General features: G+C 43.8%; 1 protein-coding gene across 1 annotated transcript in view; it reads left to right on the forward strand.

Moving 5' to 3' along the window:
• Window positions 1-3,065, forward strand: part of SOHLH2 (spermatogenesis and oogenesis specific basic helix-loop-helix 2) — a 90,174-nt gene extending 87,109 nt beyond the window's left edge. The window contains 2 exon segments of the mRNA XM_065901738.1: window positions 666-922; window positions 2,349-3,065. Coding sequence (XP_065757810.1) covers window positions 666-922; window positions 2,349-2,369 — 278 coding nt within the window. The 3' untranslated portion in view covers window positions 2,370-3,065.
• Window positions 3,066-15,068: the final 12,003 nt, after the last annotated feature.

Raw genomic sequence — 15,068 nt, forward strand, 5'->3', positions numbered from 1 at the left:
GAAGTGCTGATCTTAGTCAGCATTTAGACTTCATTAAGCTGCTTTTACTTGTCCTTTTCCATAAATTTATGTACACTTTTGCTGAAATGATTTTTTTCACAAATATTTCAGGTCCATTTGTATTTAAAGTCGATATAAAATTATATTCCTTTACTTTCATTTCTTTTAGTGTCCCGAAGAAAATAAATATTCACAGCACATGGACTACATTGTTACCATTCACTAGATAGTAAACATTTTTTCTGCCTTCTAGTTACTGTACAGAATAGAGCGATATAACAGTATAACCCACTCACTGATGGAAAAATCAGTGACCAAACTATTTGTGGCTGAATGGAGTTTTTCTTTCCAACATTCGTCCTTGCTTCATAGAATTGGTCACTTATTATGATGAAAGACACACACACACATACACAGGCAGAGAGATCTGATGCTTCTCTAAAATCTCTGTCTTTAAATGACAAGTGAACACTAATTTATAGTGTTTGTATTACACTAAATGTCACTACCAAAAAGTTCACTTTGTTTTTTTCATCAACATTTGAGTGTCACATTATCTTAAGTTTGTACCGTGGGGAAATTAAATAGAGGGTGATTTATTTCAAATACAGTAGTTCAGAGTTATCAATTTGCATATACTGACAGATACTCTTTTTTTATTAAAGGTCAGTCCAGCTCTGCGTCAGAGAACGCTATTGGTGATGTGTATAAAACCCGAATCCCCAGCACAGCTCTGTCTCTAAATTCCTTCCACGCTGTCAGATACTATTCTAAAGTGGTCCCTTCCTATGACGCAGCTGCCGTAACAAATCAGAACACTCCAGTGCATTTCCCAACAGCTGTGCCCAAAGTCTCCAAGTTTCTTCCTCAGCACTGCAATTCTGTGCTGGGCCAGGCGTGCACAGCACACCCCAACTGTCTGGTAAGTCTCCTGGGGTCTGTGGGTCAGACCGGGCTCTTTCATTCCAGCCCACAGGGGCCCCTGACCTGCATCTTGTTGCTGACGCTCTGGGTTAGAAATCTCTCAGACTGGGGCCATGGGAGGCAGCCCAGGCACTGGTTCCCAGGGCTGCCCAACGGCTCTCTAGATACCCAGAGTCAGTCTGGACGTGGCCCTGCTGCTCTGACCGGACGTGACCTAATGGAACCTAATCTCCTCTAGCACCCCTCCTCACTGCTCCCCACCCCACCAGCCTCATCCTCCACTGGCCCCATGGCTGGCTGCTGCTTTATCTCTAGGCCCCAGTCACTTACATTGTATGAAAACCTGTTCTTGAAATGCCAGCCAGGCTGGTTTCACATCCCAGGTGTCTGCATACCACAGATATTTATTGAGCACCTACTGTGTTCCAGCATTGTGCTAACCACCGAGAATGGAGTGTCTAAAGATAGACCACGATCCCTGCGTTGATGAAGCTGAGTCTCATAGGGTGCAAACGTAGAAGCAGATAGTGGTGATGTGCATTGGAGCATGTAGGGGGAGACCCCAGTGTATGTAGTGTGACACAGATGTGGGCAAGGTTAGGGACAGTGTGTCCCTGGAGGAACTACTATCTATGCTGAGATCTGAAGAGTGAGAATTAGCTCAGGAGAGCAGTTAGGAATTGTGAGTGAGGAAGGGAAAAGCATTCCAGGCAGATGGTTCAGCATATATAAACCGTGGTATCTTCATTTTGGGCAAGAATTGTGCAATTCCCGAGGAAGAGCCAAACCAGACTTGCCTGCTTAAAATAGACTCTCATAGCCTTAATATAACTGTCAATACTTTTGTATATTAATAATAGCTAACATGTTTTGAGCACTCAGTAAGTAATGTGTACTTAATACAAATACCATACGTATTAATGTGGGTTATTTGATGAACCTCTGACAGTCATTTGAGGTAGGGACATCATTTCCATATGACATCTCTAGAGTAGGAATAATAGTGACTTTCCCAAAAAACATTTAAGAAAACTTTTCTAAAGAGCATTAGAAAGACATTTTAAAACATGAAATATCTACAGATATAATACTGTTGCTAATAATCATTAGTATACCAGTCTGAAAACTAGAGTAAATTAAAAAAAAAAAAAAAAAGATTGTAACATTATTTTTTTTAAATTGTGACCTACACTTAACTGTATGTAGTTTTTGTTGGAGAATTGTTACAAGAATATAATTACTTTTAGTAACTATGAATAATACATATTTTAAAACCTGTAGGCATATTCACCTAAAGAGTTCATGGTTTTACAAATTATTTCCTATTGCTTGAGGACATAGAAAATACATTTGTGTCATTATGAGTAAGAACAGGCCAGGATTCAATTAATGTGTTTTTTGTTTTTTTTTTTTCACCTTTGCAGCAACAGTTTTGGGCGTATTAATAGCACATGTTTGAAATTCACTCTAGACCACCTATTGGGTGCCGTTTGACAATACAGGAAGAATGGAACAAAGAATGATCTTGAAAGCTACACCCAGAGACCTAATATCAAAAGGGTTTGCATTGTATGGCTTCTGATAAATGTGCTAAAAGCTTCTGCAGGTAGAAAGAGAGGCACCAAGAGTACTAGCTAGCCATAGGTTTTTATTAATACTTCGCTTCATATATACTTGGATCTCCCCCAACCAAAGTGCTCTAAGAACAAATGGCCTAGGTGACCTGGACACTTTTTGTTCTCAAAAAATATTCCACAATTTTTGCAAAAATTACATTATAAAGAAGATCCACAATTTATGCAAAAATTACATTATAAAGATCCACATAGTGCATTGATGTTGCTAAGTACAGATATTGCAACTTGATTCTTATTTTTAGTATCACTGTGAGTTACTGTTACTTATTTCTAGGTAGTATCTTTTCCAGATTTGGCATTTTAGAGCATTTCCTTCATTATTCCTACTAAGATACCTTAATTTGAGAGATGTGTTTACCTCCTCACTTGACTACTAATGAATAAACTGACATGTTTATTTTTGCATTTCACCTTCCCTTGAGTGAAATTAGAGCTAACAAGTAAATGTCTCTTTCTGGATCTTTAGTTACAGATTAGCAGGTTTTTCTTTGTTTTCCATGTCCTTTTCCCTATAGGCATTAGAAAAGATTGTTGGAAATAAGGGGAGAAAAATGTTTGTTTTATATTTCACTGAAATGTTCTTATGCATAAGTTTTATTATTAAAGGAAATATTCAGTTCTGATACTGAAAATGATAACCTGTTTTTGTTCTGTTTAATGAATACGTGTTCCCTCTTTTAGTAGTGCTATGTAGGGAAATTAATTTTACTAGATTTTTGAGCAGTTTAAAAATTAGGCATAGCCTACATTTAATGTTAAAATGTATAACTTTTCTTTGAGGATGGCAAGATGATGGAATTTGTAGATGTTTGGCAAACTTGATAAAGGAACTCGAAGTTTCTAACTAAGATTCTGTGCTTTTTATTATAAACATGTGCTGGACTCTTGCTGTTGGAAATAGTAATGGCTTTGACATCGTAGGAGAACCTGTTGAGGTGTTTTGAGCACTGGGATGACTTCCTGTGTTCACAGTCGGTGTTAGTTTATACTGGGACTTGTTCTTTACCTCAGCATTTCCCTCCATGCATGCACCATGAGACACAGTTGTGGCTTGGAATTCTATAATACTTAGAAGGATGACACACAGATCCCACCCACCTGCAGTTTTCAGTCCCCCTTTTTTTTTCTCTTTCTACGTGAAAAAGAGGCTGCCAGATTCATCTTTTTTTCAGTGCTGGTTCCCATGATCCTTCATGCAAGTGTCCAAAATTGCTTCCAATACTTGAATTTTACTTTTAATACATTTGCTCTTCTGACTAAGTTCAGCTGTCAGCTGGGGAGGAAAGGTTAGCTGGGCCTCAGCATGTAAAACCAGAACATGGTTTTCCTTTGTGAAGTCGGGACGACTGGTCAGGAGGCAGTTGCAATGTTGTTTTCACAATGAAAAAGGTATAAAGAGCTTGTTGAGAAAAAGTGGCGGCTTGCAGGTTTACACTGATGATTACAGCAGTCCCTTCCCCAGATAGGGGTCAGGGGCAGAAGCAACTGTTTATTGAGCCCTTTCTGTGGCCCAGGCAGTTTAGGAGATCTGCCTTTGAGGAGAGGGACTTAGCTGTGCTAGCCTCTAGACCCTCCGTGTCAGCCATCTGGCTGGTTAGATGGACGGGTGCCCAGGTGCTTGGATGGGCAGGAGCCCAGAGGAAGGCGTCATCTGAACATGGGTGATGATCCTGAGAAAGGAAAGAAGACAGGGTCAGGCACTTAGGGACCCACTTGAAGTCAAAAGAGAAGGAAGAGTGGAAGTAGATACTTAGCCATCCATCAGTATAGCTTTTACAGAGAAGGTATCACTACTCTGTTTACACCTATTTCCTGCCCCTCAACCATGCTTTTCTAATAGATGAGTTGGATGGTCTCCCAGCATAGCAGATATGGCAGTAATTGGGAGTGTTTGCAAACAAACTGTTGTCTGTTCAATGGAGAACAGTCAGATGTTGAACAACTAAAAAAATCATTCCGTTATTTATTAACTTTTCTCTAACTATTTATTTGGCAGACTTTGTCTTTTTTTTTTTTTTAAAGACTTCTTTTTTTGATGTGGACCATTTTTTAAAGTCTTTATTGATTTGTTACAATATTGATTCTGTTTTGTGTTTTGGGATTTTTTTGGGCCCCGAGGCATGTGGGATCATAGTTCCCAGCCTAGGAATTGAACCCACACCTCCTGCGTTGGAAAGCAAAGTCGTAACCACTGGACTGCCAGGGAAGTCCCATGGTAGGCATTGTCTTAAATGCTGGGAAAACTATATAAGACATTGTCTTTTTTTATGTTCTATATATAGGCGTTTAGAATCTGTTGGGAGGGACAGGTTGGCTGAAACTGCAGTGGAGTTTAGTGAGTGCTATGCAGGGGGAGAATATGAAGTTCTCAGAAGCACTGCCCACAGCATTCTGGGGATTCACAAGAGGCTATGGAGGTACTGATGTCTGTGGGTGTGTGCTAAGTTGCTTCAGTCATGTCAGACTCTGTGCACCCCTATGGACTGCAGCCTGCCAGTCTGTGCTCTCCTCTAAAACTGGTAGTGACATGACTTATCTCTTGAGCTTGTCGTGAAGATTAAATGATAAAATATGTGAAAGCTCTTAGAATAGTGCCTGGCACATAGTAAGCATTTAATACATGTTAATTCATCATATGATTGTCATCACCACAATTATAACAATGATTAAGCTAAGATTTTAAGGGCCTGTAGGCATAAACTAAGCCAAGTCGTGGAGATTTGGGGACTGGTTAGGGAGATGAGTTTTCAGGCAGAGAGAAACTCATTTGCGAAGGAACAAAGGAAAGAACAGTGTAACACGCCTGGAGAAGTGAAGGTGATTCTCCGTGGCTGTGAAGAGAGTTCAGGCATGGGATCGAGGAAGAATGGGGCAGGGAGAGAGGCGAAGGCCATTTGACATCGCCCTGTTTGCACTCTGACTAGTCCTCACTGCTGCCACGGTATTGACGTCACCAGATTTGCATTTTAGGGTGACCATTCTGGTTCTGGTGAGTTAAAGCCAGAATGAATCAAAGCAGGGCTAAAACCAACTTGGCAGGGGAAGGACTGGCCATTTCAGTAATTCAGACAAGAGATGGCCTGAAATAAGTCACTGGCAATGGGAATGAAAAGAAGAGGCAAATTTGGTTGATACTAAGAAGGAAGAATTAGCAAGAGGTGGTAGATGATCCGATACAGAGGTTGTAAGGAGGGCAAAGTAGTAAGGATAACACCCAGGTCCGGGCTTTGGCTGCTGGACGGGTCACAGTGAGCACTAGGGGGACACAAGGAAACGCGCATTTGGAGGGATGGCGTTGGATGATGACAGTTTCATCTGGGAATGTGTTACGTCTGTTGTGTGTGTAGGGTATCCTAATGGAGGTGGCCAAAAAACACTCAGATCTGCGCACACAGAGAGGCAGGGATTGGGGTGAGAGATGGTTTAGGGTGTCTTCATCCTGAGGTGGGAAAATGTGGCCGGGGGTGGGGATTCAGTCGTTAAATGGTGGCCTGGGTGACGCACGAGGGCCTCCTTACCCTGCAATTCTATTACAGTTCATCATGAGAAGTCACTCGGTTGGGCCGCAAGTGTCTCATGACACTGCAAGTTACCAGAGTTTTGAGACATGGGTAGAACTCTCTAAGGCAGGGGGTACAACTTGCTTGTGGTGGCTGTGTTTACTGTTTTATTTATTTTTTCTTCTAGTTTTATGGAGATGTAATTGACATACAACACTGTATAAGTTTAAGGTGTACAGTATTATGACTTACATATATCATGAAATGATTAGGACAGTAAGTTTAGGGAACATCCATCTTCTCATATAGGTACAAAGTCAAAGAAAAAAAAATTTTCCTTGCAATGATGACTCTTAAGATTTACTCTCTTAACAACTCTGATATATAACATACAGCAGGGTTATTTATATTAATCATGTTGTGCATTATAGCCCTAGTGCTTATTTATCTTATAAGTTTGTACCTTTTGAAACCACTTCATCCAATTCCCCCTCTCCCCAACCCCAGTGAGAAACTAAATTTCTCTGAATTTCTGGCTTCTGAAAAATTCAAAGCATAGGCAATACTGGATCTGTTTCTGCTTTGGCAAAATACCAGCACATTGCTCAGGTAAGTAGTACCTGGCCCTTTATATTGGGCATCAGGTTCCTTCTAGTCACATCTCACCCAGCTTGCTTCCTGCATTGAAATGACTTGCCCGGTCCCTATAGGTATTCCAGTTTGTCCCCCACACTTGGGGGATGGAGAGTGGCAGCACATTAAAACACACATTCCCAGGCAGCATGCCCCACGGTCAGATTGGCAGGCTTGGTCACGGCGGTACCAAGGAATTTATATTATAACAACACTGCCCAAGGTGTCACTGGCATCTGATTATCCTCCTTAAAAACACCCAGTGCACATAAATGGATGCAGATACCCAGAGGGGACATGAAGCAATGTAAAAAGTGAAAATGTTAGTTGCTCAGTCATGTCCAACTCTGCGACCCCATGGACGAGACTCCTCTGTCCATGGCATTCTCCAGACAAGAATACTGAAGTGGGTTGCCATGCCTTTCCCCAGGGGATCTTCCCGATCCCGAGATTGAACCCTGGGTCTCCTGCACTGCAGGCAGATTCTTTACCATTTGAGCCACCAGGGAAACAGAATAGACACAGTAAAACGTCATCGACTTCTAAACCTGAAGCACTTGTGGATTTATGAAAACCATGCATCTGGGGGTTCCTGTCTCAGAGACTCTGGTTCCATAATTCTGGAACAGGGCCCAGTAATCAGCATAGAATGATTTGGATGCACTGCCAGGTTTGAGGGCCACTGTTAGATTTATTAGTCAGTTGCCTTTTCCTTCTCCAGGGGATCTTCCTGACCTAGGGATCAAACCCAGGTCTCTTACACTGTGGGCAGATTCTTTACCAACTGAGCTATGAGGGAAACCCACTCTTGATTTATAACGTGCTAGTGAAGTGTCTTGTGAGCATATGTCGAGGAACGAAACAGGAGGAACACAGCCTCCCAAATTTCTGCAGCCCATGGAAGAGGATCATTACTGCCCCACTGGGTGACGGAAAAAGGTTTGCTAAGGAGATGAGTCTCAGAAACTGCTTTGGTAAGTTAGAATGATGATCAGGTCAGAGCATAGCTGTGGGGCAATTCAAAGGTTCCGGGAGAGGACCCAGGAATGTTTCAGCAGAAATAACTAAGAAGAGTGAAAACCATGAAAGTGAGGTCTGCTTGGCTCGCTTGTGCTTATCTTGATTGCATAAAAATTTGTATGAAGGGAAGTGCTTTCTCAAGTTTATTAAATGTTTATGTTTGTAAAAGTACAGGGATTGTTAAAAGCAGAAAGCCCCTTTTGCAATATAACTAACACCAGAAAACATGTCATGTCTCCGGATACTTATCATCACAAAATCCTCGAGACCAAACCTGAGCCTTTGCAATTTTCTATCCCTGTTGTTTTCCCCTTTGCCTATCTCCCTATTACATGGAATGAGGAAACAGGAAACCCTTGGTTAATCAGGTATCAAGAGCTGCTTTCATCACTATGGAAACGTGACACCCCTATGCAAGACAGAGAAACCTCTTATCTCTCTGTTTTTCAAGGGGGATTTTTAACATCCCAGAATAATATCCTTTCTGAAAACAAAGAACAGGAAGATACACACACATACACAAAAACTGCATTACATAGTATGTTGTATGCTGCTGAATTTTACTCATCAAACTCGAGAAAAAAGCATTTTTCAGTTTTGCTCAAAGCAAACATTTGTTTGAAGAAGAGGTCAGATTGTAAACTAGGTGGGCTTGAGTACTGCACTGAAATAGACTTCTAATGTGCACAGATACACTGGTTCTGAAAAGGTGTCTGCTAAACCATTTATCCCAAGAAGTCTTTGCAGACAGAAATTCCTTTCCACTTCTCTCCTCCCCAGATAGGCAATGTGAGGGTGTTGGCAGTGGTGTGTTTTCTAAAACACTGAATTCCCCCTCCTGTATCCTGTCTCAAGCTATTTTCTTGTGTTCTTCAAAATAATAACCAAAGTTTTAAAAATACTATGACTTAGGTCTTAGACTCCACACCATTTTTAAATCTCCAATAACAGATCTCAACTTGGCAAACACCGTGAAAACTGCTTGCAGGTTATTTTCCCCATAAACCTAAAGTTAATCTCATTGTTGGGCTGAAAACTATGGGGAAGTGGGAAATAGTTCCCGTAGCCATGTATATACAGGTGCAGAGAAACAAGAAGAAACTCATTTCCCCCCCATCTATTGGTTTGGACTAATACTAGTCATTTCATGTTCTGGTATTCTAACATTCCCAAATCTGTTGTTTCTAAACCATTAAAAGTAGGAAAACCCATAGGAGTTTCCCTGTGGGATTACTTCTTTTAATACTTTAAGATTTTATTTACTATAATTAAAAAAAAAAAAAAAAAAAAGGGTGGCCAGCGTGGTTGAAGCATTGATTTTTGTCATATACTGGAGCACTGTGACTGAACTACCCTTCATGACCTTAAACTAGTGAAATCATGATTTAAGTTGCTGAGAATTCCCTGGCGGTCCAATATTTGGGATTCCATGCTTCCAGTGTGGGGGACTTGGGTTCTGTCCCTGATCAGGGAACTAGGATCCCACATGCCACATGGTGTGGCCAAAAAGAAAAAAATGCTAAAGGATTTTGGTGTGAAAAAAAGTTAAATTATTATTGGGTTAGTGAGTCAGGACCTGGACAAAAATGCCTCAAAGCCATTGACAAGAGTTAAGAGAAAGAGTGAGATACCATTTTTTTTCTTTAGAAAACAAATCAAATTTTGAGAAGTTTAATTATGAAAATATCCTCTTGGCATTTTACTGTTTTGCCACTAAGTCATGTCTGACTCTTTTGCGACCCCATGGACTACCAGGCTCCTCTGTCCATGGGATTTTACAGGCAAGAATACTGGAATGGGTTGCCATTTCTTTCTCCAGGGGATCTGCCTGATCCAGGGATCAGACCTGGGTCTCCTGCATTGGCAGGCGGATTCTTTACTGCTGAGCCACCTGGGAAGGTCCGTCTTGGCATTAAAAGACTTTAAAGGGTTAATCCTAATCCCAAGAAACCATGCAGAATTTACTCTGAGCTCCAAATACTCCCCAGCTTTCTTGAGATGGGTGAGAAGTGTATGCGGAGAAGGGAATTCCTTTCTTGACCACCCAGGCCCTCACCCTGTGAAGCAAGAGCTGAGTTGCAACATAAATATTATTGTTGGCCAGGTCCTTTTAAAAAACCTCCCCATAGAATCTGACTGGCAGAGAATGTGTTTATTCTTAGCCTCAGCTATCAATTCTCCCTAAAATGGAAAACCTACAACAAAAGGGGCAATAAAAACTCAGCTCTCAGGGGCGGGATCCTGTCAGCTCCGGAAGCTGGTCCAGGGAGATCACGTGAAGGGATCTGCCCTTGGCCCTGGTCCAGTGAGGGTGGGAAAAGGCTCCTACTTCTCCAGCCCAGCAGCCGGTGATGTAAATTAACTCTCCCAGGACCCACCTCCTCCAGCCTGGAGGGGAATGTGAGGTTGCTTGTAGAAATGGTTTGCTTATCAGAGGCCCAAAGTAGTTTGCAAAAAGAAGGTGCCTGACTGCCTTAGACAAACAGTAAAAAATGTTAAGTCTCTGCTACTAGGATTGACTTTGTGTCACTTGGGTATTTCGTTCAAATGCTAATGAAAGTTCAGAAACACTAATCAGATCCCATTCGCCAGGCCAAGCCAGGCTTCCAGCTGAAAATTGTTTTTCACTATCTACACACGGACATTCTGCTCCCAGTTAAACAAAGGCAAGGCTGAACGCTGGTGATTGCGATCCTTCCCTGGCCGGGCCAGGCTCCTGAAACACGGCCCTACCGATGCCATCTTTCTGGTCCTTACGGCCTCCTCCACACCTGATGCCCTGGCTCATTCGTTGGCTCTGGGCACTGGGCACCTACACGTGGGCCCCTCGGCCACCCAGAGAGAGCTTGGTGTCCTGGGAAGAGCACGCGGTTAGACGTGCGAGCCGTGTGATCCTAGCGCAGTTCCACCTCTTCTTAGCTGCGTGTATTTACATAAATTACCTCTTCGGTAAAATAGAGGTAGCAGTATTCCTTTACTTACCGAGGTTGGGAGGATGGGAGATAATGCTTATCAGGTTCCTGGCCCACCGGAGAGCTCGGCTCCCCCTGCCTGCAGCCTCCGCCCCCCAGGACAGCTGCTCAGGAGGAAGAGAATCAGCTTTCTCCATGTGTTGCAGGGCATCCTTCCCAGCTGTGCGGGACCCTAAACACGGAGGATGCTGGGCTTCCTCTGGGCTGTGGGGCTCCGTTAGCCCCTGACGGTGGCATGTGAGGTCCTGACTCTCCTCTAGGGCAGGATCTTTACCCCGCCAGCCTCAGGTGGAGCAATATAGAAGCAGGAAGGGAATAAGAGTTCATGTGGCTTCTCCTCAGGCTGCCGAACCTGAACCTGCGTTGGGGATCTCCAGATCCCAATTGCACTTCCGTCACCCCAGCCACAGGGGCTGGCCCGCGTGAGAAGCAGCAATAGATTTGAACTGGCACCAAGGCTTCTGGGCTTTACTCAGGGCTCCTGAGAAATCAGTTCCTTTGAGTCCCATTTTCCTCATCCTACAGAGGAGAGGTTGCCCGACCTCCGGGATCTAATGCCTGATGATCTGAGGTGGAGTTGCTGTAATAATAGTAGAAATAAAGTGCACAGTCAATGGAATGCCCTTGAATCATCCCAAACCATCCCCAAACCCCCTTTCTGAAACCAGTCCCTGGTGCCAAAAAGGTTGGGGACCACTGCTCTAGAGCTAATACCTAACTTGCGAGTTTGTTCTGCGGATTTGAGAAACGGCAGCGGGACCTGTCACTGAGGATCGCACCTTCCCGGTGGTCAGAGCTCAGTGAATCAAATGTCTATTTCATCAGCCTTGTGTGTGCTTGTGCACAGGCTGCGCTGTGTCCTGTATTTGCTGAAAGCTTGCGTCTCCCCTGGTTCATCTCCCCCCTAACTCTCACTTCCCTGCCTCTTCCACAGACACCACCAACAAACATTCATCAACGTTTCTTTTGAAATAATGCTAATTGCTAATAAGAAAGTAATTTGGGTTATAAAATCTAAACCAAAACTAAAAAACAGTAAAAAAATCTCTCTCCCTTCTCTTGAAATCCTGTTCTTTGGAGGATTCTTGACAAATCTTGACACCGATTCTTGACAAATCAGTGAGTTTCCTTCCAGACTTACTCACATAAATACGTAAGCTGTGCATGTGGAGAAACTTGAGATTTATAGGATTATGGTCATACTCTTGTTCTGCACTCCTTCTCCCCACCCCCCTCAACTCATTTGTGGACATTTTCATGTCAGGATATTTAGACTTCCATCCTTTTTAACACTTGACACTGTGTTCTGTAGTCTATGTTTCAGGGTGCTGCTGCTAAGTCGCTTCAGTTGCGCCTGACTTTGTGCGACCCCATAGACGGCAGCCCGCCAGGCTCCTCTGTCCCTGGGATTCTCCAGGCAAGAATACTGGAGTGAGTTGCCAATGCCTTCTCTGATGTTTCAGACTACCTCAAAATATCTTTAATTAATTTCCCAATGATAGGACTTTAGGGTTTTTTCCCCCCATATTTAATTTTTAATTTTTACAAGCAATATTATAGTAAATGTCGATCGTGTCTTTGCAGAATTATGAAAATATATTTGCATGATACATTCAGCCAACAAATATTTCTCGAGTACCCTCTATGTAACAGACCCTGTGCTGGAAAACTCCCTAACCTCAAGAAGCTTAGGTTCTGGCTGGGGCGGGGGTAGGGGAATACATAAAATAAAATGCCATGTCAGCTGGCTGTCATACATATCTGAAGGAAGGAAGGAAGTTGGGGCAGGGTAGAGCTGGGATGCTATTTCAGACAGGGAGGGCACGGGAGACTCTCTGAGAAGTTGCCATCACTTGGGAGATGAGCAAGCCATTCTATGATCTGAGACGAGATTGTTTAAGGTAGAAGGCACCAGGATCACAAAGGCTTCAGGTGGGAACAGGCTTGTTGTGTGTGAAGAGCAGCGAGGGAGGCCCGCGAGGCTGGCGTGGAGCGAAGGAGGGGTGGGTGGAGAGCAACACGGTGTCCATCCTCAAAGTCCACTGTTAGGACTTCTGTCTCTTCCCAAAGAATGGGAGAGCAGAGGAGGTATGGAACCCAATGTGCATTATGAAAGGACCAATCTGAGCACTGGGCAGAGTAGAGACCAGGAACAAGAGCCGGAGAAGATCAGTGAGACACTCTTTAGGCAACTAAGGATGGTGCTTTATCTTGGGTGGTGAAAAGTAGTTAATGAAAATCCTGCTTTGGGAGGCCTGGTGAGCATAGAAGCCGGACTGGGGTAGTGGTTGGTGGTTTTAGTCGCTCAGTTGTATCCGTTTTGCAACCCTGTGGACTGTAGCCCATGAGGCTCCTCTGTCCATGGGATTCTCCAGGTAAGAGTACTGGAGTGGGTTGCCATTTCCTTCTCCAGGGAATCTTCCCTCAGTCAGTCAGTTCAGTCGCTCAGTTGTGTCCAACTCCTTTTGACTCCAAGGACTGCAGCATGCCAGGCCTCCCTGTCCATCATCAGTTTCTGGAGTTTACTCAAACTCATGTCCATTGCGTCGGTGATGCCATCCAACCATCTCATCCTCTGTCATCCCCTTCTCTTCCCACCTTCAATCTTTTCCAGCATCAGGGTCTTTTCCAATGAGTTGGTTCTTTGCATTAGGTGGCCAAAGGATTGGAGTTTCAGCTTCAGCATCAGTCCTTCCAATGAACACCCAAGGCTGATCTCCTTTAGGATGGACTGATTTGATCTCCTTGCTGTCCAAGGGACTCTCCTCCTCCAACACCATAGTTCAAAAGCAGCAATTCTTTGGTGCTCAGCTTACTTTATAGTCCAACTCTAACATCCATACATGACTACTGGAAAAAACCGTAGCTTTGACTAGATGGACCTTTGCTTGTAAAGTAATATCTCTGCTTTTTAATATGCTGTCTAGGTTGGTCATAGCTTTTCTTCCAAGGAGCAGGTATCTTTTAATTTTAGGACTGCAGTCACCATCTGCAGATCTTCCCTACCCAGGGATTGAACCCGAGTCTCCTGCATTGCAAAAAGATTCTTTACTGCTGAGCCACCAGGGAAGCCCCTGGATTGGAGGGTTCCATGAGAAAACAGGGGAAGATGGAGAGAAGGTAAGAGCAGACAGCTCTCCAAAGTGGGTACTGAGGCCTGGGGTGGTTGCTGGGGGCATGTGGAGTTAGAATAGGGTTTTTTAAGGCAGAATTTTTTAAATTTATTTTTAATTGGAAGATGATTGCTTTACAGTGTTGTATTTCTGCTGCACAACAACGTGAATCAGCTATATGTATACATATACCCCCCTCCCTCTTGAGCCTCCCTTCCCACCCACCCCCCGAACAGGAGAAATTTCTGCATGACCATATGCTGATAGAAATGATCCTGTAAAGGATGAAAGACTTAGACTACAAAAAATGAAGGGTAATTGCTGGAACAAATGTTCTGGAGTGGCCAGAGGGTGGTTCAGTTTGAGAGCAGTGCAGCCCATTGTGGGTGATGGAGGGGAGGCTGCCCAGGGGGCTCAGGTGCAGGAGTGATGACAGATGTGATGGTGGAGCTCACAGAAGGTGGAGAGGAGGGAGTTTGAAGTGATTTTCCAGGAGAGCGGGAGAGGGAGTAAGCCCTGCAGGGTGGGGCTGCTGTGCACACAAGTGTTCACTCGGGGACACAGTCGTGAACCTAGAGTAAGACCAGTCAGCATGTGTTTGCGTGTTCTCCAGCGGATCCCCCTACCTGGCAGCCATTCGAGTTGGCGGAGATATACCTGGAGTGTTGCCCTGAGCAGCAGAGAAGGTGGGGGCTGGGGAGTGGGGGGAACACGCCAGAGTCACTCAAACAAAGAACCAGAGAATTCTGACCAGGAAGGAGGACAGGAAGTATACCTTAAAGGGACCCATGGATCCAGGTCTTGGTCCTGTCTGGTTAAAAAATGATTGGAACCAGGCACCAGATAGAGCAGCAAGACTAAGGATAAGGTGGGAGTGAGAGCAGGTGTAGAACCGAGAGAGGGGTTACTCAGGGTCCTGGGTGGGGAAAGGGTGCTGTTATTGGTGTAATGACAAGCGTGCTTTCTCGTTTGTGGAAAAGTCAAGTGTGATTATGAAAGGTTATTGAGAGAACACACACACCAATAACTGCAAGACCTCAGTTCTCCAGCCTTGTCAGCAATTGAGAATCCCATTCATATGAACCTTACAGAAAGCAAACACATAAAGCATATGTTTTATTTTAAGAATTCTGATAGGATTCTTTCTAATGGCCAGTTAACTGAGTGGCTTCAGTCATGTTGCTGAGGGATATTGTATTCAGTACTTGAATAGAATACGGGCAGGGAGTGAGAGACAGAGAGGGTGAGATAGAAAGTACATGAGCACAT

Source organism: Muntiacus reevesi, chromosome 11 (genome assembly GCF_963930625.1).
Source record: "Muntiacus reevesi chromosome 11, mMunRee1.1, whole genome shotgun sequence".
Taxonomy (NCBI): Eukaryota; Metazoa; Chordata; class Mammalia; order Artiodactyla; family Cervidae; genus Muntiacus; species Muntiacus reevesi.